Source organism: Micropterus dolomieu, linkage group LG18 (genome assembly GCF_021292245.1).
Source record: "Micropterus dolomieu isolate WLL.071019.BEF.003 ecotype Adirondacks linkage group LG18, ASM2129224v1, whole genome shotgun sequence".
NCBI classification, from domain to species: domain Eukaryota; kingdom Metazoa; phylum Chordata; class Actinopteri; order Centrarchiformes; family Centrarchidae; genus Micropterus; species Micropterus dolomieu.
The window spans coordinates 21,285,349-21,311,619 of record NC_060167.1 but is presented as its reverse complement, the minus strand read 5'-3'; the positions used below and the strand labels follow the sequence as shown (position 1 = coordinate 21,311,619).

The window sequence follows — 26,271 nt, the reverse complement described above, 5'->3', positions numbered from 1 at the left end:
AATCCCCCCAGGTCGGCCTGTAGGCAGTACCTTCATTCTCTCCCCCTCTTATGTTGGGATTGAGTTGACAGAGGATAAACAGTCCTTTCGTCACGAAGTCTCTCTCTCTCTCTCTCTCTCTCTCTCTCTCTGTCCTCCTCATATTATGATTGTCTGAGACTGACAAACTATTGTAAAAAAAATTGTGAACACCACCAAAAAATATTAATAATAAAGAGTAGACAAGCTGCTGTCGGATTTCTGAATTTGTCTGGTTCCTAAATGAGTCAAAGTTTACACTGGAAATGTACATGTACGTATACATGTTCTCAAAATCTGGGGAGGTTTTGTCTTTATTTTCATTAGCTCAGATGTGTAGCTGACTGGACTCGACCTCCACACAAAAGTGTTATCTTTCTTCCAGGCTTCTTGAATTGAAGATGTTTTTGGTGACTTGACTCTAACTTTTCCTCTAGCGCCACCATGAGGTTGACATTTGTGGTTTTTAGTGACATGTCTAGACAACTAGACGTATTGCCATGCACACATTCAGTATAGAGAGTATAATTCCATAAATAAATGTTCTGCAGAGCAAAAACCCAAACTCAATCCAAATCAATACATTTTATATTTCCAGCAAAAGCATCTTCAGTTGTCCACACCTCTCAGATGAGCAGCTCCTTCCTTCAGCCATCAGTCATTCACAAAACTGGCAATCACCTTACTTTCCACTGAAAGACCAAAAACATTCTTGTAAATCATGCTTGTTGCTCTATCCAAAACTGGGCAAACTTCCCAGGAGATCTGGACATCCTAGCTATGTTTCATGGTATTACAAACATCAGCACAGAATACACAAGATTGAAACATATCAATGATCAATACCCTCAGAGGAAAAACCCTCAGACCGGAGGCCTTATAGGTCCTCACTCTCGCACTTAGTATTCTTTAATGTAACTTGTAAGTCAATTATTGTTAACTGTTGTCCTTTCAGTGTAGATTGTATTCTTTTCAATGAGACATGGATTCTAATAAAACACAAGTTTAGTGATAATTTCAAGCAATTACACAAATACATGTGTATCCGATGGATATATCCTGTCTTGCTCCTCCTCTTCTGAGTCATATGGTAAGACCCACCTTCTCCACCTTCACATCCACGCCTAATGACTACTAAAATAAATAGTGTAATTTACCCCACAATGATTCTGTGTGAAAATAAAGACTTTAGTCTTCAGTGATCCATCTCATTTTGGTATTAGCAAAATATTAAATATGCATAAGACACAACACTTGTGTACTGAAGCAAGAGATGACCTACACAGTTTTCAGAGTTGCAGGCTACTTGCAAAGGTCCATTGTTTTCATGTGTCTAATCTTTAACTTTATCAGGCCTGAGCGTGGGTGTTGGTCACATTATCAGGCATGAGTGCAGGTGTTATGTTAAACTCATAAAGGCCCCATTGTCCCACTGCCTGACATGCAGGGAGTGTATGTTCTTACAAAAATGTGAAGGCCACAGACGGGGAGCTAAAAGGCTAAACCTCTGTCTGTGAAACCTCTGGCTGATTTTGACAACTTTGCTAACACAGCAAAACATCAAGCAAGCGCAACAACACAAGACAGCAAGATAGCTAAAAAGTTCTTACTTACAAGTCCAATAGAAAGAAGGCCAGCTTGTAATCTGTCCTGCATCAGTTCAGCTCTTTTAGCTTACAGCAACAATATCATACAAGTAAAAGCCAGTCTGATATTTATTCTTGTCCAGTCTAATGCTCGGTCACTATCTTTTTTTCTCTTTCTCATTTCCTCCGACGTCTTCTTCGGTCTCTTTGCGGCCTCTGCCATGAGATCCATACTGAGAACACTGACCTAGCTTCCTCCAAAGAACTTACATTGTACATTATATACTTTTTGCAGAGAGTGTGTGTATCTAGGCCGGTTAATGAAGGAACAGGCTTGGGTGAGGTACAGGTTGGCAAGAGTTTCACTTGTTTCCTTGTGCCATCACTCGAGTAAAAGCATAATGTCATATGAACCCATTTATTATTTATAACCAATTAGATACTCTCATTAACTATGCCAACAACCTATCGGGAGAAGCATTTCTTGAAATAAGTAGATGCACAACTGAGCCTGTTGAGTTCTCCTTGGGACATGTACTCTGTTTTGAAATTAAAGTAAATGTATTATGTCTCTTACTGAAAATTATACAGAATTGAATAAAGCCAGATCATAATTAGTTCCCATGTCACCCTCTGGACCTACTGCATGATTAATGGAGGCTGGTTTTATTTTCAGAATAAAAACACATGCACGTACATACATACACGTACTGAAGCGTCTGTGTTTAATAGTTTTACTGAGGTTTGAACATACAGAAGTTATAATAGAAAACATAAAAACAGCAGGCAGACTATAACACAAAAATAATAACACGTTTAACTTTGATTTATTGAGAACAAGCTGGTTCTTTGAGTAATGAGCTGTAAGACTGCTGTTCCCAAAATGTGGTCCACCTGCAGAGGTCCTTGAGGTAAAACTGAGATACAGCTTAAGTTCACAGCTGTTTTACAATTAAAAAAAGCATAATGAGATTTTGCATACAGATGGGTATGTTGTTCAAATGTTCCACTTTCATCCACATATATGTTCTTGCACCCAAAGCAGTCTAGTATACACTGTTATATCATTTTGTCCCATTTCATATAGTTTGGGGCTCCGGAGGGGTCAAAGAGATCTACTGCAGACTATTTTAATGATACTTTCTATTGGGCAACCCCACATGTAGAACACAACAAAGCTTGAGAAAACAAAAAAAAAATGAGGAAAATGAGGAAATTCATTAATGGTCCTATGTGATAAATACCTCAATAATCCTAATGCTAATTTCCCACTACTGTCTATGAACTTCTCAGGTGGTTTACAGTCAGTATAATCTCAAATCACAGATCCGAATGCAACATTTCTCTTCGAGCCAGAACCCTGGGTACAGCGGCTCTGTGAATTCAGCTTCAGCCTTGTAAAGAAACTTCATACTGTCTGACACCTCGTAGAATGACAGAGTTCCCTCTTTGAACTTCAGATAAACACCGATCCTGTCATGAGTAGGGGGTGTTGTGAGCTGGATGCTGTCAGCTCTGTGGCTCACAGAGTAGTGTGTGGAACGATCAAGACTCCAGGACTGAGCATTGGCCCCAAAAGCTGACACTGGAGTGCGGGATTTTCTGTCTATTCCTTTGTAGGCGAGGGCGATCTCAGCCTTGCTTCCTTCCACCTCTATCTCATAGTAGCAGCGCTCGGCCTGCAGTCCCTCCCTGCACAGCACCTGCCGTCGGTGGACAAACCTGTCCGGGTAACGACCAGCTGGGCTCTTACACTTTTGAGTGCTCAGCCTCACCTCTTTGTCTCCTGCAGAAATTGCCAGGTCGTCGTGAGCTGTGGCAGGATCCAGGCTGAGGACACATGCGTCTGAGATAATGAAGGAAAAGATGCAAAGATAAAATTTGCACTTTGAGAATACTTTCACTTGTGGTTGACTCAGTCTACAAGGTGAAAGAAGCATTAAGATGCCTTAGTTCAGTAGAATTATCAATACAGCAATGTAGAAATACTTGATTAAATTGCAATTAGGAAAAGTAGGAGTACTGGTTCTGCAGAAACTGTCCTAGTAGGTTTATTCCAGTGGTCAGCCCCCTCCAAAGGGTGACAAGATAAATCTGAAGGGTTGTGAGATCATTAATGGGAGATGAAATGATAAAAACTAAAGCTCTGATACATAAATGGGTATTCATCTTTTTTTCAGGATTTGCTTTGCGTACTTTGCTTTCTTTGAAATATTGGATCATTTCACTTCTTTGAGCCTTAAACAGTTATTTAAATAAGAAGTTTAGAGGGGAAACTGCTAACAACTCATGGACACCTGAAACGTGACAAGATGTCCCGACTAGACACTGCTTGTCTGTAAGGTTACAAGCCAAAAGCATAGGGAACAACTGGTTTAAACTTTATCAACATGTTGTATTTTATTCGCTTATATTGTGTGTTTTTAGGTAAAATCCTTAACCGAGAAGTAACTGGTAACTACAACTGACAGATAAATGTAATGAAGTAAAAAGTACAATGTTTTCCTCTAAAATGTAGTCAAGTAGAAATACAAAGTAATATAATTTGGTATGGTGCTGATACTCTAGTGCATAAAAGGATAAACTCACACTGCAGGAACTCTGCTCTGGTTTTAGGCTCCACATTTGGTTCAATCACCGTGTTGTTAACTTCAGCGAGACCTATGAAACAATCAGAATCAGAATCAAAAGGAGCTTTATTGCCAAGTAGTGTTATACACATACGAGGAATTTGCTTTGGTGATAAGGTGCTACATGTAGACAAACATAGATTTGACATAAATAAATGTAGAAATATATAAATATGGAATAGACAGTACAAGTTATATAAGAATATTAAAAAGAATAGAGAAAAACTATTTGAACTACTACTAACTATTCGCAGAGAAAGAACAACGTCGCAGATATTTACATGTGCATTATTCTGGGTTTGTGTTGTGCAGATGTATTGCAACGGAAGAGAATATTGTGTACGTAAATATATAAATTGACAATATAAAAAATATACAACAAAGATTAACAATTAACAACAAATATGTGCAATGTGCCAGGTTTGTGCATGATACGAAATTAAATAGTATCACTACTGGAGCACTTAGTACGGTGGCCCCGAAAGCTCAACGCTCTGCAACTTAAGAAAACACATGCATATACTCAATACACAACCAAATACAGAAACCAAATACAAATACATGTGTACTTGCAGGGTGTTTCTGTATTTGGTTGTGTTTTCTCACTGCATGTGTTTTCTTTCTAATGTTGCAGGGTGTTGAGCTCTCAGGGTCAGTATAACTTGACATTTGGGTTTGTCATAGCATGAAACATACAGGTGTTACTAAAAACATTAACGAGCCAATAGTGCTGGCCACGACAGGGAGCCATCATGAGACAATAACAATGGAATTCAACCGTTATTAAAGTTATTATTAACACTTTAACTGCTGTGACATGTCATACCTTCTGCCACATGAAAGGATCAGTTCACCCAAATTACATAGAGCAACAACAACTACAACTAAAAGAAATCCAGCTCATAGTTTTTAGTAGACACTTAGATTGACGTGAAGCACCACTTCATGTACACAAAAAAAAATACATACTGTGCAATAACTCACTGTGTACAACAGCAAACATTATAATACAGAACTTAATACCCTGAATTATCACACATATTCCAGTGGTTATAAGTAAAGCAACCGAATACTTTAAGTCACCACCTGTTAAAGGTGGGTGTAACCTTGACATGATTAAGTGTAATAATTTATGCTGTGGAGGCTTGTTTAAAGTGGTGCTCCACACCTGAAGCTAATCAGCCAATCAAGGGGTGTCTGCCTGCACTGAAGAAAGATATGTTGAAACATGTTTTGATAATTAAAGAGAATTTTTGTACACACATTGCTACACTTTATTGTGGATATTATCTTTATTGTGGTTTTATCTCTATCAGTTTTCTATACTTAAGAATTTCAATGGCTCTCCAGAGGGTTTTCACAGAACTTAATATGGTGGTGAAGTTGTTTTAATGAAAATGTTTTAAATTAATAATCTCATCAACCTGGCAGTTTTAAGCATACCATGGGACTTTGAGGGACTGGTTTCACATCTCTGCTGTGTGTCATCCTCCTCTGTCTCTCCTCCTGATTGCCACAGCCCTCCACTTTCAGCTACATTAAATAAATAGTGAATAAAGACCAAAATGCATAAAAACATTATTTTAAACCTCAGATTGATGTTAAATGATTTCCACATGCTCAACAAAGACACGTACCAGTTTGAGAGAATGAGGCAAATCCTTTGTCACAAAATTCCTCCAGTTGCCTCCCGAGCTGTTCAACAGCTCTCTTTGTGGAGTCAAAGGGGAGGAGTGGATCCTCTGAGACCTCGTGGAAAGGATGGAGATGCTCTTTTTCACAGAGGCTCCGCAGAGAGGGCCATCTCTGTGAAGAGAGGATTTGGGGAAGAGACAAGAGAAATGGTGATACCATGTATTTGACAGATTCAGGAAAAGCTTCTAGTGACGTGATCACAGTACCTTCAAGAAATCTACATCGCTGTCAGTCTGTGCCAGATGCTCCAGCTCAGCACTCCTCTTCCTCATCTCCTCCATCTTCACCTGCAGGGTCTGCAGGGAGAGCTGAATCTGAGCTGCTGCCGCCTCCGCCTGAGCTTCGATCAGCTCCCTCACTGACTGGTAATGTCTCTGGAGGGAGTCGATGATGCCAGCAAAGACACTCTCACAGTAGTCCTGTGTTTTTCTCACCTCTTTCTGTTTCACACACAAGCGCACATTTGTATTCATCTGGTGATGAGAACACAGCATGAAGACACTTGAGTCACATGGCTTTCCTCACCTGGATCTGTTCGAGAGCCTTCCCCATGTTCTTCCCTTTCTTTTCTTGTTGCTGGAGAATCTGCTTGTATTTCTTCTGTATGTTCTTCAGCTCCTCCTACAGTGTGTATTGGAATAGAAATACATACATGATTTTTTGGCTGGTCAGTAGGTAGCCTTTTGTTCCTGCGTAATGTATGTGTGACCTAGTCATAGTTTTGGAATTGGAATTTTTAGATGAAAACTTTGATCCATTTGAATTATTGTCTGTAAACTGGCCGTGAAGGTGCATTAGAAAGGTAAGTGAGGTGGATGTTGAACTGATTTTAAAAAGTAGCAACACTGAGTCTGATATGAATAAACTTTGCTTTTGATTTGAAGCACTCGTTCAATTGCAGCGGATGCAGTTGTTTATCTGGTTATCCAGTTGGCGCACAGGATGAACTGAATTGACTCAGATATTTCACAGATTGGTTACTGCATACATGGAGGCTCAAAGGCTGTGATCCCTGACTGATCAAACAGTGAAAGTGGACTCCAGGAACAAATCCAAAAAGCTTTCCAGAAGCTTGTTCATATGTACAACTGACAAGAAACAGTTTTTTTCACTCATGTGCTCCCAAATTTAACAGGTTTACAGCTGGTAAAATCTCCTTTACTAAAGAAATGAAAGTAGTCTTTGTGTTTTTTTGGTTTACATACCTCTTTCCTCCATCTTTCCCCCCTCACCGACCCAATGACGTGTCCCCTGTGCTCAGCTGAAGCACACAGTGCACATATAATCTGTTTATCAGTGCAGCAGTAAACATCCAGGGAGCTGCTGTGCCTCCAACACAAAGCGCTTCCAGTTCCTGTTTCTGAACAACCCCTGGGTCTTTTCAGGGCCTGCGTGGACGCTCCTGAATGCTCCATGTTCCTCTTATCTCTGCTGGCATCACGACTCTCCGTGTCCCTCACCAAGTCAGCGAGAGTTGTGTTCTTTATCAGCTGGGGTCTGGTGAGAAACATATGACCGCACTCAGGACAGCTGCAGGGACAGCTGTTCCTCTTGTCGTGATTGAAGCGGTCCTGGATGCACTGCATGCAGAAGTTGTGCCCGCAGGGAATGGTCACAGGATTCCTGAGAACCTGGCTGCAGATCCGACAGCAGAGGTCGTTCATCCTCACAGGGATACGAGGCCCTGCCATGTCTCTGTGATCGTGTGGAGAAAGGCGGGCTGTCACAAGTCTGGTTTCGTTTCCAGCTCAAGTGATTCAGTAGCATTGTAATGTCTGTGTGGTTTCCTGGTGTCAGAGTGGAGATGGGTGGGACTAAATAATTTGAACTGATTTCAAAAAGGACGAACAAAGAAAGGGCAAAATGGCAGTGTGTGTGGGTGTGGGAGTACTTTAAGAAGGTAATGTAAGAAACAACTCAAAGGCTGTCATTCTTCCCCTCCTGTCAATGTGTGGTAGCTTTTCTGTTTACCCTTTTTTTTTTAAACAGATACATTTTGTTCTCTGTTTATTTCTCAGTGTTCCTAATATGTTTTCCTTTATCATGTGCCTTGTTTCAGGCACATCATCAGTTAAAAGATATCACAAAAAAAGACATACATTTTTTTACATACCTCCAAATTTCATTATTTTATTTCTCAGGTAGATCTGGGTATCCAACCCGACACACCAACCACCTGGGCGTTAGAAACTGCTGTGTCCGTGAAATTTGTTTTGTTAAATGAACAAAATAAAAACAATAGAAGACACCAGCTGATTCAGCTGTTTTTCACCATTTCATTGTGCTAAATTGCTGCTCCCTCACACACATTTTGGTCAGACACTGGTTTACCATTTTTGCCAGGTTTTCTAGGTTTTCCTGCCTGTGTCTCAACCTATACTATCAAATACAGGTAAAAACTGCCAAAAGACTGACCTTTAAAATAGACAAATACATGCAACACGAATGACAGTATAATTTTATTACAGTATCTTGAGTCAACGTAAAACAAATACAGAGCCATGATAAATAAGTTTCACAATTTACATGTATTCTCATTTCTGCAACCTTTATAATAAAACCACAACAAAAAATGTAAGTAGAAAAAGACGAGAAGGAAAATGGTTCTGTTACTGGCAATCAAATGGAGTTATCCCCTTGAGTTCAAAACAGCTGTCTGATGGGTGACGCCAAACCAGAAACTTAAATATTTCTCTTTCCTTTCACACAAACCTAAATTATGTGTACACATGCCACCAATTTTTTTCCAAATAACAAAGCAATTTAAAGATACTAATGAGTTTCTTTAGGTAAAAAAAATTATAAAGGCTGTATTGTCCATTCAGCCTGGTGGTCAGGTTAGGTCTGAATGTTTGCCTCCATGGTCCCAGAGCAAAGGCAGCACTCAGGTGAGACACTCTGAATAATGCAAACAAAAGTCAAATCATTTGCAAATGCAGCGGAAAAACAAAAAGATAAGTGGGGTAAACAGAAGTTTGTCCCCTTCAGGTAATAACTATTAAAAGAGTAATACGTGTTTTTATTTTGTACATAAAGAAATCATGACTAAAAAGCCCCAACACCCACTCCTCTCATCTCTCTGATGAAGATAAACTCATGAGAGAATATCATATTTATCAACATCTTAAATGTGCCCGGCCCTGCCCCAACAAGGCGCACACACCTCAGTTTGAGTCTCAACAGTTAATACATAAATTTATTCCACATACATTTCTTTAAAATTACAAGTGAACATCATGTAGTGCTTCAAGGTCAAACTTTCTGACCTTCTGTGGCAGGTAAGAGGCACACAAAGCAAATACCTGTATGTGTAGAAGGAGGGGTTGGGTTTAAGATTTAGCACTGAACTTATTTTTTTTTAGGTATTTCATTAAAAAACTGCAGGTGCTTTTAGTGTGGGAAAGGTCTCAATAGTTCATCACGTAAAACATTTGGTTGGAGCCCCGATCAAACTGTAAAACGTGATGATTGAAAGTCTACACCCGGGTGACTTCTGAGAATGAAATCCATCCGTCACCTTCGGTCCGTACAGGACATGTAACATAATGCTGTGATCTGTGGTCGATCGGAGAGAGCACTGTTGGTGGTTTGTCTAAACTCCTGAATTAAACTTCTATTATCTTATAAAAGTCTGGAGGACGTTGAGAGTTGTTGATTCTCACTGTAGCAGTTCTTCCCAGGAAATAGGTTTGGAGAAGACCTCCCGCTCCAGCCAAAGGTCATAGTTCATTTGGAAGTCCTCCGGCAGGTCCACCCGCTGTCCCAGAACACTTTGCAGACAGTTGTCCACAGGCAGGAAGTCCGGGTTGCTGTGGCTCTTGTCGTAGCGGCGACTGTTGAAGCGTTCGATGTTGGCCCGCAGCGCACACTCCTCTGCCTGGAAGTCCCAGGGACGAGCATCCAGATCTGCTCCAGGAAAACAGAAGTTCATATTTAGTGCACTTTGATTTGCTCTGAGTGGAAATACAACTCCATGGGTGATCCAATAATTCTTGATTTGGATTTGATTAGGGCTGCAACAAACAATTATTTTCATTACTAACTAATCTGATTTAAGCTATGTAATGTTAGAAAATTAAGAAAAATACCATTATACATTCCTAAACCCAAGCTGAAATATTAATAAATACTGCTTGTTTTGTCTGAATGACAGTCCAAGGCCAGAAGATATTCAGTTTACTATCATAGAAAACAAAGAAAATATTCCCATTTAAGAAGCTGGAACCTGTCACTTTTTTGGTTTCTTAGATTACAATTATTATTATTATTATTATTATTAGAATAGTTGCAGATTACTTTCGACTGTTAATGTACTGCAAATCAATAGTAAACACACAATACACTGATTTACACAATGCAATTAAAAATTCTACTCTTTTCTCCGGGCTATAGCTTCCAACATTGAATTTATACATACTGGCTATAATTTTATCGGAGGGGGACGTATTGTTTGTGTTTCCACTCACCGTTTCCGTAGGCCCAGTCATCATTGAGCCGATGTCGAACCTTCTGGTAGATGGCAGACATGGTCTTCATGTTGCTCTTCCTCCACTGGCGTCCCAGGTATTTGGTCTGCACTTTGAGCAGCTTGAGGACGTACAGCTGCATCATGGCCTGCTTGACCTTCAGCGCCCTCTTCAGGATGGGTGCGGACTTAAACACCACCAGCATCTGGGAGGGGAAAAGACGGTTTGAGAGGTTCTCATTTGTTAAAACACAATATGATCGTTCCTGGTAAGTGCCACTGAATTGCTCTCACCATTGTTCTGGAGTGCTTCCACTTGGTCAGTTTGTTGAGGATCCTCAGCAGGTTGATACAGGAAAAGAGATTTCTCCAGCAAAACTGATTGTTGTCTCCTGCTTCCTGTGAAAGACAAAATATCTACAATAAAAATGACTCCAACTGTACGTTTCTCAGCAGCAGTAACAGCAACGCTCTGCTTAATCAGATGGTGACGACTATAAAACAAAAAACTTACCAAACTCTCTGCAGTTAACTCCGGGAGCTCATGCACCACACAATAAGGAAAGTCAAGTACTGAAATGCTATTAGGGAAAGAAAATTGAGAGCAGTGAAATAGAGGCGACAGCTCGCTGACATTTTTTGTAAATGGGAGTCGTGATTAAAGAGGGGCAGAAAGTACCTGTTTTTAGCTGTGATGTAGGACATGATATTCTGGTTGAAGAACTTCAGAATGAGGGGGATGCAGTTGGCAAACACCAGGTGCTGAGCCATGTACTCAAACTACGACAAAAGAAACACAAAGACACATTCATTCAAAGTCAAATAATGAGATCAAGAGTTGCTTTAATCTTGTTAATGCAGTTACATGTAAATCTGCGCATGTGACGTCCATACCTGGTAGATGTGGTTAAGTTTGAAGTGTTTCAGAAGCAGCAGCAGGATGGCAGAGATGGCCTTCACGATAATCTCCTTGTGTCGATTGACATCAACACCAAGCTTCATACTTTGCAGCACTGTGGTCCTGCGGAGTCAGACAACAGATCATCAACAAGATAGAGTCACTCCTGCTGCTGTTTCTTACAGGGGAAGGTAAAGCATTTTTTTAGCTAAAACAAGATAGAATAACCAGAGCTCTTTGTAAAGACCCGGTTTGAAGCAAACTCCAGTAACACTATCTGTATACCTACATTCAAAAGTAAAGCAGACACCAGTAATTCTTTTCCACTGTTACTAAAATTAGAATAATTTCCATCTTCAGAATATAATGCTACTCTGGAGAAGCAGAAGGCAAAGCTGTTAAATCCTTTTAGAGGCACTTACGGCATCTCCTCCGGCAGCACGTCTGCCAAGATGTTGATGGAGTCCGTCTTGGCTTTGGAGGTCGGAGCTGCTGCGAGCAGGATCTTCAGCAGAGCAATCTGACATTGACAGAGACACACCATGAAGTCACTTAGAAAAAGCTCATGGCTGCTTCTGAAGGGCTAGATTAACAGTCAGATAAACTGGTGGTAGCTGGTGGTTGATATTTATGCTATAAAACCCAGTGACTATTAACACAGATAAACTAACGCCAATATTGTCTTATTGCCTTGATGCTACAACATTTTATCGTTTGAGTTCTGACATTTTATCTGTGAGACTGAAGGGCCACACAGTGACAACACACTAAAGGTAACAATATCTGTAAGCATCACTATTCAATATTTTATTTTCTGCTAAATCAATTTAGAGAAGCATTTACCGATAGATAATTGTAAATAATAAATTCTGTGTCAAGTAAATTCTATCATGAGTCATATGATATGATCCATAGTAGTAACAGTCCTAGAAAAACTCAAGCCCAAAAAAGCACTAACCATGTACTGAGGCAAAATGGGCAGAATTCCCTGATAGAGCAACTCAGTGGAGGACATCTCCACCTCCTCCTCACCCTGATGACAAGCAGAGAGAAAACAAGAGGCACAAAACACATTAACATGAACACAAAATAACATTAACATGACATCTCGTGACAGTTAGGTCTTGCAGATAAAAGGTTCTTAAAACTTCTGCTAAGAAAGAATAAAGACTTTAGTTCATACTCTGACATGAAGGGAAGCTAAATACTGCATAGTAGTTGCACTTTATTGTTCAAAAGTTGAAACTACTTGTGCGGCGTACTTGGAGGAGTTAAATTAATCTGCAGTCTTGTCTCTACAGGTCATATATGTAAATTATTAATGTGAAGGTTTTTTGGTTCCACTTACCCCGGACAGAGGGGTTTTCTGAAACTCCTCCTCCTTTGATATCTGTATCTCAGCTATGGAGACGTACTTGTGCTGAAAAAAAGATGAAAACTTGTGAAGATCAGCAGCACTATTACAATTTAGAATTCTTAATATTCTCTAGTTAAAAACAGATTGAATTAAATATGGTGAATGCCAATGCAATACCTGCTTTAACGTCCTTATGCTCTCGTGAATTGGCCTGGGCAAGCCAACAACTGTATCTGTATCACTGCAACACATGCACAAGAAAAACCATGCTTTAATACATTATTACAGCACACAACACAGTTAATAGTAGAAAACAGTAGTCTCAAGTTATTTTTTGTTAAAATCCCCTGAGGAGAAAACTTACTTTCCAAGTGTGTAACCAATAAATTTACTTCTACTAGATTCCAGGAAATTTTCAATGTCCTTTTCCCTGTTAGAGCAAAAACAACAATGTCAAAACCAAACAGACCTGAATCTCATTCGTTTCTGTCTAGATTTGTGTACATGGAGGAGGAATCAATAAATCAGCTTTCCTGAAATTAAAGTAAAGTAAATAAAAGAGATGCATAATCTGTCTCCAAACTGTCAAACTGAACAGTACCTGACTTTAGGAGCCCACGGCAGTCCTTTGGGAAAGGACACCCTCTCTGATGGAGGGTGAGGAATAGGCGGGGGCATCACCTCGTCCCGCTCTAGAGGGAAAGTCTCTGGCTCCATAGAGTTGTCGTTGTCATCGTTGTCGTCCTCATCCTCACGAGAGTCATCGGCCTTGTAAGGATCCTTCTCGTTGAATGCGTCAAGGTTGTCTTGTTTGATCAATGCCTGTGTGAGAAACAACGAAACAGTGACAGATTGTCAGTGGAGCAGAACTGTGACGGGGCAACAGGTAGAAAATACAGCACCACACTGCTGATCTGAAAAGGGCTTCCCAAATGGGTCAAATTTAAAGGTGACCTATTATACCACATTTCCAGACCCAGCCCTAGTAGTTCTGTGACTCCTGTACGACAGCTTTGCATGATTGCAAGTTCCAAAAAATGATTTTCTATCTTATACTGGCCCTTCATGCAGGCCCTCATTTCAGCCTCTGTCTGAAACAATCTGATGACGATCCTGTCTCTTTGAGGCAAATGACCATATATGGAGAACCGGGGGAAATCTGAGGTTTTGGCTGAAGGAATTGCTTTTAAAATACGTTTACCTCCTTATTTGAAACTTTGGCCTTGTTTAACATGAACATCTGACATTGAAACATTATAGAAGAAACAGAAAATATGGAAAAGCATAATAAGTCACCACAAAGAAAAGAAGAGGGATGAAATATAAAGAAAAGAAGGGGTGCCACAGAATGCGGAAAAGTGTGTGTTTAACTTGCTGAATGTGTGCACAAACAGGCATTTAATGGTCCAAAGAAGGTTTGGATTGGCAGCATTAAGGCTTATCGCCTAAATGAAACAGTAAAGTCATTCCATAAAAAAAAAACAAAATCAGCAACATCAGATAAGATGTGCATGATTTAGACATTATTAAATCAATTACAATAATGTCTAAATGTAATCACGATTTTCTCAGATGCTAAATTTAGCACATTAATGCCAAATAACACTATTTAGTGTTGTAGTTTCACTGTGATTGTATTAAAGTTGATGTTTACATGTAAGTTTAATCAGCATTATCCCAACTGGGTTAATAACAATACACTGCACTCAATGAAATGTCATCATTGAGCATCAGTGGCAGACAGGGGTTGAGCTATAGTTAAGGCAATGATACATGCTTCACTCACAGTTAGCTTTAACCTGCAATATGTTTGGTTTAAGAGCAGGGAGCAGCAGTCATGTCTACCTTGTGTTCACGGCGCGCTCGTTTCTGCTGCTGCTCTATGAGGTCGGATGCAGACGCAGGAGGAGAAGCGGCCCTCATGCTGCGAATGACTCGAATGCTGTCCTCGGGGAGAGGGGGGAGACTCAGCTCCTCCCGCTTACAAACCTTTATGCTTTGGAGCTGCTCAAACCCTCCGAGTGTGAACTGTAATAGAAGAGAGGATTTTAATATGTCTCTTCAATTCAGATGTTACTTTTTTGTTGTAAGATCATGTGGGAGCAGATATGACTCTCACCAGTATACTCTTCCACAACAGCAACAACACCTTCTTCATTGGGAAGTGAGGGGCATGGCCGCTGCAGAACTTGGTAACCATACCAAAGAGCATGACAGAAATGGGCTCGTTGTTGAACAGAGGAGATCCTACGTTAGAGAGGAAGAGTGGGAATAGTTTAACTAACTAAGTATTTGTTTATATCCATGACATGACTGCAGCTTTTGACACTGATGAAACGCACCCAGTTCTGCTCTGAAGGTTTCCCTGATGACTTTCCATTCAGGCTTGTCGGCTGGGTCATCCTGTTGTATTGTTTCCACCATCAGGTACATTATGTTGAGCAGCACTCTGAGATCTGTGCTGTCAGCAAGGGAGATGGCTGGTTTCCTGACGGCGCTACTACAGGCAGCACTGTTACTGAGAGGGAGAATATAAATGTTATATATGGCTATCCAGATGGAAACATTTAAAACAGAAACTGTGTTAATTTGTGGCCTATGCCAACCCACATATTTTTGTTGTGTTCACTATGGCCTGGCAACGCTACAGCTTATTTGAACAACTTTTTTGGTGATTGGATCAGCCTTTTTGCTCGTCTGTAAAACCAAATGCGGCTCTGAATTTATTTCTAAATACAATACCAGCAGATGTTTTCCAGACTAGCAAAAAACAGGCGTAAGCAATTTAGGCTGGCTTCTGAATGGCTAGAACAGTGATTCTCAGGGGTCCTTGAGGGGGTTCAAGGGGGTCCCCAACAAAAAGGGGAATACTTTATTTTCGTTATAATTCTATTCATCAGTAGCACAGTGACAGATTGTCTGACTATTTTGGTCACGGGTTTCATATACTTTCTGTAATAAAACATCTAAAAGCAAAACTCCTATCAAATGGGGGTCCGTGGTCTAATTTGTGTTGATTTCGGGGTCCCTGATATGAAAAAGTTTGAGAACCACTGGGCTAGAAAACTGATGAGGAACTTACTCAATCTCCATGTTGAGCAGTTCAACCAGAGCAGAGAAGGTCCCCACATCCAGCAGCAGAAAGATGTTGTATCTCATCCAGTGCTGCACCTCAGCCTCCGAGCTGCACTCAGCAAAGGTTCCTAGAGAGAAACAAAATGTACCAAGGGTGAAATATAGAGAGAAAACCAAAAATAGCTTCCTTGATCAATCCCAGTCATGGCAAGATTTCATTTTCGTCAAGATCAGTTCATGTTAAACCAGTTTTCAGTGACGTGGACTGACCCTGAGCCAGGTAAAGAATAGCTCTGGCAACCTTCAGCCTCTTCTCCCGAGCAATCACCTCCAGGCTGTCTAACAGGCACATGGCATGAGCTCTGTGCTGAGCTGCATCAAGCTCTGTCCACTTCTTCTCAGAAACTAAGACACAGATGAGGTGGAGATAATAAACGTAATATCGACACCTTCTTCGTCTTAGATGTAACACGTCTTTACGATTAATTCATTAAGATTTTGATGAGTCTGTGTGACATACCATGTGTTTTGAATTCCACCTCAAAGCACTTCCTGTTGAGAGCAAACTCTGGTCCTTCGGTATAACTGTATAGCTCTGAAACATACATAAAGAATGATCTCTGAAAGACTTAAGTTTAAGGGAACAAAAAAAATCTGTGTCCATGATGACCACACAAACCTGACAGCTCTGCAGCCCACTTGTCCGTATCAGCATATTCAAACTCAAAGTCTGGAGACTCAGACAGCCCCTGCACACAACACATGACACATTGTATTACCTTATACATAATTATAAAATCACTCAAGTGTGACCAATTCAGACAACAGAGCACTGGTGAACAGTAAGTAACTACATTCACATCAAGAACAATTTTGAGGTTAGTTGAGTATTTCAATTTCTGGCCACCTTATAATTGTACTTCACTGAAAACATGTACTTTTTATTCCACTAGATTTATTTAGCAGCTGTGAGCATCACACCCCTCAGTTGACATGTCACAAAATGTACAGCTCTTTTAATTATACATATTTTATATACTTTATTGTAAATTTCTATTTTATATTTATGAGACTTTTTCTTTGCAGTACTTCTTTCTTCTCTTACTTTGTATATTTTTACAAAGCTATTTGGTAATAAACCTGTTTGTGATTTTGAAACTAGTTCTCTGCAGATTCCAATTTTGCATACAAAACATTTGTACATATTATCAAATATAATGCAATGTAATATATTACACTATCCAACAGGGTATAACAAAGGATATAAAAATCCACCAGAACCATCGTTAGTCGTAATTGTTAGTTGCAGCCCTAACTCTTTTGCATTATAACTGATTATGGACTTTTTGAATGCAGAACATTTATGGAGTGTATTTCACATTGTAGAATTTCTACTAAGTGAGGAGGTTCTTTTTTCAACATTGAAAGGAAGTTTGTCATTTACAAGGACAGAAGATGCTGATCATCCATCAGTTTATTGCATAACGTTATTGAGAAATTCCTCTGGATCACATATAGTGCTATAATGGTTTAAGCTGTAATTTGAGTGTCTTCTATTTGTGTGCATTGTCTGATTATTCAAAAGATTACAGGAGGTCAAAACTCCCCATGCATTGGTTAAAAAACATGAATTCTTTTAGTGATTTTCCTGCATATTCATTCATCAGAAATCTCCAACTGCCACTGACTCACTTAGCTTTCTTTAAAATGAATACCAGGGCTCCATGGCATACATTCAATACATATAGCCTACATGATGAAATTACATATGTTAGAAAGAAGACGCAAACAGAAAGATTTCCTTTTCAACAGGTCGTCACTTGATTCTTGACAGACAATTCAGTCTGGCCTGAACCGGCTAACATCAGCTAGCTAGCTCCAGCTAAGCTACACCGCGTCTCAAAATTAAGTTATGTAAATTAACCTTGGACTACTACTTAAACACTGCATAACTATACATTTATTTTACAATCTGAAGACCCCCAGTCGCTGCTGTAAGTTCACGTCGCCGAATCATGTCAAACATTAGTGAAGCTACACTAGCCTGGCAGAGCTAACGATAAGAGTTACAGCAGAAAGGGCCTCTTCTGTTTATCAGAACTCATGCGGACAGTTAACAAACTTTTGTTCACGTACCTCTGAATCTTTTCTTGGGTTGCGGGTAAATTCGCCCCTGCTTTTGTTCGGTATCATAGCTCTCTGTTTATTGTTTACAGGAAGCCCACCACTGCTCCCACCGACGTCCATTATTTTTTTGGGCGCAGAGTCCTCTCGCGAGACGAGAGTTGATCTGCGAGAGTCTGACTGTGTAACATTGTTGGTGTTTTGCTTTTTGTTAGGCTTATGTTTTCTTCCCATTTTCTTTTTCTTTTCTTCTATAGTTTTACATTTTACCTTTATTTGATGATGGAATTTAAACAAAATAAAAACACTTCTCTACTGTATTTATTGTATCCATGGTGACTGCTAACCAACTGCCAAATAGTGAATCTGAGGTTATGAGGGGGCCCTGGGGGTCTGTTGGGAATCCAGCCATGACTGTATCTAATACTTCTCAATACTCGTGACATGCAGGTTATAATTATACAATAAGGCTTGGTCATTACAGTGAAATGATGTATCTGAGCCGTTTTCAAATTCAAACAGCAGTTTATTAAAGGGAAATGTGCACAGAAATGTTTCAGGGAGTAAACTGCTGAAATTATGTTCTTCAAATTAAACTACAGATACAGAGTTGAAAATATAGGCCTACTTTATAGCTAATATATAATTTACAGAACTTCGTCTCCACATCAAAAGATGTCAAAACCTGCAACAGTGTACAACTGTCAAATCACAGTGGTTTGCTTTTTTATTTCAATTTCAAGAATATTTCAATTTGTCGAGCTGTTTGCTCCAGTTATAACACATTCATTTGCCTCTATAATATAGTATATAGAGTTAAAACTAGGGTAAAATGATTGTTATTATTAGTTCAAACTAAAGGATTCCATTATAAAAAGCATTTATTAAGTGCTATTATGACCCCTGTAAGTAATTTAAATGTCTAACTGTCATGAGAAATAAAACTGGGTCCATGTAATTCGATGTAAAAAAGTAGGCCTACACAAGTACAACGGAGTACAAAATGTTGCCTACTAACGTCTAAAACTCATCTTAGTGCATATTTTTGATTGATGTGAAACACAGATTTAACTCTCCACCCCTGCAGAAGTAAAATACTTCTGACAGACAACTGAGTATGTTTTGCTGCATAGCTATCACTGTATATTGCAAAATCATGTTGGGCATTACCATACTTAAAAAAAACATAAAGTTGTATATATGAATATAAATTACTGAGTCACAAGGCACTGTCAACTGACCAGTAACAATGGTCACAGCGCTCATCTTGCTGACAATGGCGTCCTCACTGAAAGTCCTTGTTGTTGTCCAAATGGCCTTCAAGCTGCTAGTGCGAAGATGAAAGCACTTCATAGTAGCATACTGGATACTACTCAATAAAATGACAGGACTAAGTACCAAAATCTACAAAAAAATAACTGAAACTTTCAGGAATTACTTTTAACTGCAGATGAAGTTTAAATTTTGAAGGGTAGTGGTGGACAGTAACGAAGTACATTTACTCAAGTATTGTACTTAACTACAAATGTGAGGTACTTTTCTTTTCATGCCACTTTCTACTTCTACTCCGCCATATCTCAGAGGGAAACATTGTACTTTTTACTTCACTACATTTATCTGACAGCTTGAGTTACTAATTAATTTACAAATTAAGTTTTTTTACACATAAAAAAATTTGGAATTTATAAAATATGATGTTTTGTTATGAATTAAACTACTCAAAAGTTTATACAAGTACAGATAAAATGATAAATCAATTTACAGAAAAAAATAAATTTTCATCGTTTAGGTTATTTTTCATGCAAAAACATTTCATGGTTCTAGCTTCACATATGCGGAGATGTTCCTTTTAATTATTTTAATATTTTTAATATTTTTTTCAATCAAGTTTATGTTTAAATGTTGACAACAAGTATTGTGAAAGTGTCACTTTGGGCTCTGGGTGACTTGCAGTCTGACACAAAACAGTTGAAAAAACAACTACAGAAGTAAAATCCTGTTTTTACATTAATGCATGAGTAATAATAATCTAATGATATAATAGTATAACAGTCATAGGGGACAAAGGGAATATTTACTTTTAATACTTTAAGTACATTTTCCTGATTATACTTTTCCTAGTAACATTTTTAATGCAGTACTTTTACTTGTAACAGAGTATTTTTACAGTGTGGTATTAGTACTCTAACTCAAGTCAAAGGATCTGAATACTTTGTCCACCACTGGTGAAGACACCTTAACAATGTAAGAAGGTGCCAAACCCTTGGCAGGGACAGTAATACTGTCTAGAGTTTGGAGTAAGATCGGCCCACAGAACCACCAGCGTTCTATACAGCATGTTGAAATGTGTTGAAGAGCTTTAAATTCAGCAAAGACACAAGTACTACCTGCACACTATATAGTCTGAATTTAAAAAAGAATCCCAGAGCTAATTAATCCAACGTGGCCACTAAATTAAAAAATATCACAAGGAATATAGAGAAGTAAAACTGGCAATACGGTTGTGCATTTAACAAGCCTCACGATACAGTGCTTAAGCCTTTTGAACAATAAAAAAAACATTCAGGAAACAAAGCAAAGCATTGTGTTATTTTGAAAAGCTATAATACCACAAGAGAACACAGAAGGTAAAGCTAACACATCTCTCTATCTAACTGTGCTGATTCAAGAAAAGCTTATTCATGTTTAGACCCAGAGAATTTGGATCATTAAGTTTACGTTTCTGTTGTTAAAAAGAGACATCCACTAGTTAACACAAGCTCAGAGTCCTGTGACAAATCTAACCATAAATCCAACACCATTTTGATCAGATCAGACCAGATCAGCTGATCAGGGGCTGTTGCACATAAAGCACAAACATACTGTGCATAACACTGTTCAACATGTAGTCTGTGGCTCGTGTTAGCTATACACAGAATATACATGGCTCCAGATGACTTGCAGGTGATTTGGATCACAGAATATCAAAACTTCTTAACATATTTTACATTCCTACTGTAAATAGTAATTTCATGAGAATGACAGTAAGACTAAACACAGATACTTAGGTCAGCAAGAGCTGATGTGGTAGAAATATATTTACAAATAATTTTAAATTTTGAATGCCATGGGGTACAGATACTTTTCTTTCCAGATACCAAAACTTCATAAATGGACAAATATTTTCAAGAAAATAAATGCTAAGCTCCCATCTTACGTTTGCTATAGTCAGTAAGTGCTAAAGTTGCTTTTGTTGCCTAGATCTGCTGAAGGTTACCGGTAATGTGGACGATACTACAGAGAATATTTCTTCTGTATCTTGTGGATGGAATGTATTAAATAAGTAAGTGCTGCCGCATTTTAGCAGAAAGAAAACTTGACAACAGGGAGGCGGAAAGACTGCAAATCAAACTTACGAAAACACAGCCCTGATTTACAATCACATTATCAAGTTGTTATGGCTCATTTGTAAGAATTGCCTACTTAAACATTGACCAGACATCTAACTGGAGTCATATTTCTGGCAACCTGACCATTCACTGGCCTTTTAGCTCTGATTTGGTCCACTTAGTCCTGAGAAAAAAATTTGGAGCGTGTCTTTCTTCACCAGCCAGGACTTCACACATTGGCTCTCTGTTGTTTGGGTTTCATACGGGTGGTTGATGAGACAAGGAGCTAACAGTGGCTAAAAGGCTCAGTGAGCTTCAGAGTTTTGTAGGTTTGGAATTGACCCTTTAGCATTACATGGAGGAATTTGATTAAAATGTTTCATTCAAATGTATCGCTTAGCAAAGGTTTATCTGATTTCACAACGAACCATTAACATTTTACAACAACTGTAACCCTTCTCCATCACGGTCATTTGGCACAATATAATGATACATTATTCAATATCTATCAGAAGTCTAAAATAACCCAGGAGCCAGCACGTTTGGAAAAAGATGCACCAGAAAATAAAAATCGCCCTACACAGCAGATGTAAGTGCTGTGGTTAAACTGACTTTCATAGCCAGCTCGGGGAAACGTGCAGTTCTGCAGGAAGCAGGAAGAGAGAGAGAAAATGGCCATGGCCAGTAAATTACAACGAAATATACGCTGTGCATCCTGTGAAGATTATAAAATACAATATACATAAATCTTTTTTTTGTCTTAGGGATGGGTGATGGGTAACGTCCACATTTAGGTGTGCTGAGCTGTGGCTCCCCTGCAGACTAATACCTGTGAATATCAAGAAACAAGTTTAGTTAGGAAGTGCTACAAGCACAATGCTAACAGCAAAAGTGTGTGTGAGTGTGTGTGAGAGAGTGAGTGAGTGAGTGAGTGAGAGAGATGTTTCTAAATTGAGTACTTTGGACTTTTGTGATTGTTGGTCAAATTAGCAATTTAAATCCAATCTGGGATATCAGTTTTGACATTTTAGACTAAACAATTAGTTATCTAATCCAAGTAAACAATATGTTAGTTAATGATGAGGTTTTAGTTTCATATTGCAACTCTATTCTGCAGTATTTTGTAGTGAAAGTTTGCAGAATTATACCTGTAGTAGTTGGGTTTAAAAGGGCCGTTCTTATTCAGGCCCAGGTATTTTGCCTGCTCATCAGAAAGCTCTGTCAGGTGGGCATCAAAAGTGGCCAGATGCAGGCTGGCGACGTATTCATCTGAAATACACGGATGTGGTTTAGTGAGACAGACACTAAAGTCAACACAGGAAATCAACTCATGTCTGCTGGGTAGAACTGCACTGAAAGGTCACTGCCCAACTTAGACTACTAGTTACAGCGCCACCACCAGAGGGCATGAGTACGTTCAGAGAAGAAGATTCCCAATTTACATCTTAAAAAAAAAACATCTCAAAACTTACATGCTAGGCAGACTGAGGTAGAACTTAGTTAATCCACACTCTCCCGTTCTACAGCCCAGCCTTGAGTAATGTTACTTCAAGAATCTAAATAACCTCACCCATCTTCTTGGGAAGCAAGTAAACATCCTGCTTGTATCTTCCCTCAGGGGCGTTGTACAACTCTATAAGAGCCAGGGCCTGAACACAAACATGAATTAATAATAATAAGAATACATACTTTATTAATCGCTTTAGGGGAAACTCGTTTTTTTAATTATGATTATACACGTACATGCACAAACAGGACATGCATTAACATATGGAGAGAGTGAAGGGTCGGCCAATAATTATCTCTACTAATCACGTCTATCAATATTTGCAAGTGAGAAGCTATTTGAGAGTAAAGGTCTTGGAGACCTCCACCGACTCATAAAGCCATAACCCCAAAAATGATTTATGCAACTATGAACTTCAGATTGCAGAGCAACAATAGCAGATCTATGAAGAGATTCAGCATGTATATTTTAAAATGTCCTCCACAAGCAGGAATCTCTTTATGAGACAGAAAAAAGCTCAGCTCATAAACCTTCTGTTTATCTCTGTTTTATTACTGATGACATTTGCAGGTCAGATCATGAAGCTTATCTGCGAGGATGGACGAACAGTAACAACAGCAAATGGAAAAAGCACACGGTGAACTCTACAAGCTTATTGCAGACTGTTCGGTAGTATCAGCATGTTACCTGAGTAGTGGCTGTGATGGACAAGACGAAGGTAGGGACAGTGGAGCAGCTGAGGTTGAGGAGACGTCCCTATGGAAGACGACATGTTGCCAAGAACATTAGCTTTAAAAAGCCACATTTCCATAGCTTTCACAGTTATCATCTGAAGTGGGTGTTAAGAACTTTTCCTGCAAATAAACTGTTTTTACAAAGCACCATGTAATTGATAAATGGAAGTAATACTGTTATAAAAATAGGGAGAATGGATTGCTGGGTTGTTGTATGTTGCATAAATAGTGCATAGGTCATATGTTTTGTGCTATATTTGTTGTTTTTGTGTTTCAGTAGCCTTAAATAGCAAGTCAAGTGAACTAAAATTATTTGTTTTGAAAATTAGGAGGGTATCCATTACATGCCTGAAATCTGTATGCATTTAATTCATATGGTTGCTAAGGCTCACAGGTGTAGCCAGTTACCTCAGCCAGAAGGATAACCCTCTTGCCATCGGGCCAAATGACATGATCCACCTGAGAGCGCACTCTTTCCCAGGTCAACTCAGGAGTCCGAAGGCTTGCCTGCATGAGAATCGAACATCAGTCTGTCTCACGTTCATTAAATACACATTCACAACTCAGTCTGTAGGACAGATTTAAGGGGATTCTTCCATCGTTACCACATCAATCTCCGTATTGGAGTGGCCCATATTGCAGACAATAGAGCCATTTTTCATTCGGTCCAGCTGGTCTCTGGTCACCACATTCTTGTTCCCTACGGATAGACACAATCATTCATCTTCAATCGGCATGCATCCTCTGCCACACAGGACTTAATTAGCACAGAGCAGCCCTGAGGAACAGTGCAAAGGACCATGAACTAAAAGGCATTTATTATGAGACAGGTATAGATTCACAGGCTTTAATCCCGCATCAGTGCAATGCAAGTGGTTACACCAGCGTGGCATCAAGCGGAGTTACCGGTGCATGTGATGATGGCATCAACCTGGCGAATAATCTCATTTAGCTTGACCACCCTGAATCCGTCCATGCTGTTTACACACAAGAGAAAGAACAGGGTCAGCCTCAGTGGGGTCAGTGACTGAAAGGAAAGTATTATTTATTGACAAGCAACTCAATTCAGTTGACTGGCTGGGTTCCCTGTTGGGTTAATGTAGTGCATTTGAGTTTAAGCCAAACATAAATCATCTCACAGTTTGTCAAATAATTAACAAAACTTGCTATGCTATGTTATTCACACTACAGTCTATTCTATTACTATATGTTTGATATTCAGCTTGGCGATCATCACAGTTTGTTGTTTTCCTCACCAAGCCTGCAGGGCACAGATGGGATCAATCTCTGTAACACTGACGATGGCTCCCAGAGCTTTCAGAGCAGCACAACAACCTTTTCCAACCTGCAAAGAATGGATGATATACTGTGTGACCAGCAGAGTTACATATGCCAATTATTACCCTGACCTTTATAAAGCAACGACTCTTACCAGTATTTAAACACAAGCTATCGCAATATAAAAACCATCTAGGCTCTAGGTACTGAGGAGAAAAAGCCTACTGATCTCAATGCCCTGCAAACTTTGACTCTTAACATCATCTAGACTCAACAGCCAGACACTGATATATTCATGAAATGAAATCAGTCACAAATGTTTTCACAGCTTTATGATAAAGTTCAGTGTAGTATGTTCTTGTTAAAAAGAAGTATCTCACCTCGCCATACCCACATACGACCACCTGCTTGCCTCCGAACATGACATTTGTGGTTCTCTTCAAGCTAGAGAGGTTTGAGACATATAATTAGCACATTTTGTAGAAGTGAAAAACTGCCAATCTGTATATGTGCGCCTCCACAATCTGGCATCTTTATACTGATAAAACTGTAAAAACATTATTTGGCACTATTTGTACCAAAAGTTGCCCCACAACAACAACAAAAAAACATTTTCTGTCTTAAGCAGCCTTTTTCAGTGATGTGCTTTCTGTGACAGCATCATAACTCGTAATGGACCCCCTGCTACAAGACCTCAGTGTGCCTTGCAGATAATTACTCAGAAGGAACAGCAATACATTATGAGTGGTGAGAACTCATAATTGGTGAGAGTGAAGAAAGCACATGTGCAGACATTGTTAAAGATTCAGGTAACTTTAAGAAAAATAACTTCTTGTCATAATTGCTAGGGGGGGTGAAATCAGGTTCCTCTGGCTCCTCCTACTGCTCCTAAATGCCATTTACAAGAATCCACCGCGGCCAAGTTAAAACAATCAGAGCCAGGAGGAGACTCTACCACAGTGTCAATCACTGCTCGTGCACACGCTGTGCAGCAGCCCTCCTCGCGCATGCTCTCACTCAGTCAAGCTCAGTGTCTTCAGTGCAGCTTCAGAAGGTTTGCAAACACAATGGCTGAGGAACAACCACCAGCAATGAAAGAACTGCCCATCCCTCCTGCCGTGTGTGAACACGTCCCCGGCTCCACACAGAGCTATAGGCTCATTATGTTCGATTGTATCGATGAGTGGCAAAGAGACATGATGACAAACAGTGGGAAATAACTTTTCAAGGGGGACAGTGGTGTACTAGCTTCTAATGCCGCTATTAGATGTTGTAGCAGCTGCCTCTGAAATCTGCACTGTGCCACAAAGTGTTGCTCTCGTCATGGAGAGCAAGCCCCAAGCGTAATGAGGATTCAAAGGGCAACCAGCTCCATCTTCTGGGTTTGGTGAGGGCGGGGTTTAGCAGAGTGATACAAACAGCAGAAAGAGACGTGGAAGGTTTTGCATTAGGTTCAGTTGTTACAAGGGTGCAGGCTGTGTCGCTCAGTGTTGAGCAGAGTCCAGAGACCGGGTGCCCTGTGATAGCAACAATGTT

General features: G+C 39.5%; 3 protein-coding genes across 3 annotated transcripts in view; all 3 read right to left on the bottom strand.

The window, feature by feature from the left end:
• Positions 1-2,324: 2,324 nt before the first annotated feature.
• Positions 2,325-7,692, bottom strand: LOC123987231 (tripartite motif-containing protein 16-like). The gene is made up of 7 exons (XM_046075932.1): positions 7,135-7,692; positions 6,455-6,550; positions 6,136-6,369; positions 5,872-6,040; positions 5,678-5,767; positions 4,194-4,265; positions 2,325-3,450 (listed from the first exon to the last, which is right to left on the bottom strand). The coding sequence occupies exons 1-7, from the start codon at positions 7,618-7,620 to the stop codon at positions 2,909-2,911; spliced, it is 1,689 nt and encodes a 562-aa protein (XP_045931888.1). The 5' UTR covers positions 7,621-7,692; the 3' UTR covers positions 2,325-2,908.
• A 683-nt stretch (positions 7,693-8,375) lies between these two features.
• On the bottom strand, positions 8,376-18,066 carry strip1 (striatin interacting protein 1). The gene is made up of 20 exons (XM_046075931.1): positions 17,861-18,066; positions 16,404-16,473; positions 16,245-16,319; positions 15,995-16,129; positions 15,732-15,852; positions 14,992-15,167; positions 14,769-14,896; positions 14,495-14,677; positions 13,251-13,471; positions 13,014-13,079; positions 12,827-12,890; positions 12,641-12,712; positions 12,251-12,325; positions 11,715-11,812; positions 11,289-11,415; positions 11,074-11,174; positions 10,909-10,975; positions 10,689-10,793; positions 10,396-10,600; positions 8,376-9,835 (listed from the first exon to the last, which is right to left on the bottom strand). Exons 1-20 carry the CDS (start codon positions 17,969-17,971, stop codon positions 9,588-9,590), a joined length of 2,448 nt encoding a protein of 815 aa, XP_045931887.1. The 5' UTR covers positions 17,972-18,066; the 3' UTR covers positions 8,376-9,587.
• Positions 18,067-20,418: 2,352 nt separating this feature from the next.
• The window catches only part of LOC123986989 (S-adenosylhomocysteine hydrolase-like protein 1), a 14,032-nt gene continuing 8,179 nt past the window's right edge, over positions 20,419-26,271 (bottom strand). Inside the window, exons 9-17 of the mRNA XM_046075480.1 lie at positions 25,116-25,179; positions 24,714-24,802; positions 24,364-24,434; positions 24,063-24,157; positions 23,866-23,964; positions 23,411-23,479; positions 22,787-22,865; positions 22,365-22,485; positions 20,419-22,045 (exon numbers count right to left, since the gene is read on the bottom strand). Of these exons, the coding sequence (XP_045931436.1) occupies positions 22,039-22,045; positions 22,365-22,485; positions 22,787-22,865; positions 23,411-23,479; positions 23,866-23,964; positions 24,063-24,157; positions 24,364-24,434; positions 24,714-24,802; positions 25,116-25,179 (694 nt within the window). The 3' untranslated portion in view covers positions 20,419-22,038. The remainder of the gene's footprint in view (positions 22,046-22,364; positions 22,486-22,786; positions 22,866-23,410; positions 23,480-23,865; positions 23,965-24,062; positions 24,158-24,363; positions 24,435-24,713; positions 24,803-25,115; positions 25,180-26,271) is intronic.

Bases quoted from the DNA above. Each gene is read 5' to 3' on its own strand.
- LOC123987231 (XM_046075932.1), bottom strand. From the start codon at position 7,620: ATGGCAGGGCCTCGTATCCCTGTGAGGATGAACGACCTCTGCTGTCGG. The intron at 5,768-5,871 runs GTACGTGTCTTT...TATTTAATGTAG, and splicing joins TGCCTCATTCTCTCAAACTG to CTGAAAGTGGAGGGCTGTGG. The intron at 3,451-4,193 runs GTGAGTTTATCC...TCATTATCTCAG, and splicing joins CAGAGCAGAGTTCCTGCAGT to ACGCATGTGTCCTCAGCCTG.
- strip1 (XM_046075931.1), bottom strand. From the start codon at position 17,971: ATGGACGTCGGTGGGAGCAGTGGTGGGCTTCCTGTAAACAATAAACAG. The intron at 11,175-11,288 runs GTATGGACGTCA...CTTTTGTCGTAG, and splicing joins AACTTAACCACATCTACCAG to TTTGAGTACATGGCTCAGCA. The intron at 9,836-10,395 runs GTGAGTGGAAAC...TTCCTGGAGCAG, and splicing joins TGACTGGGCCTACGGAAACG to ATCTGGATGCTCGTCCCTGG.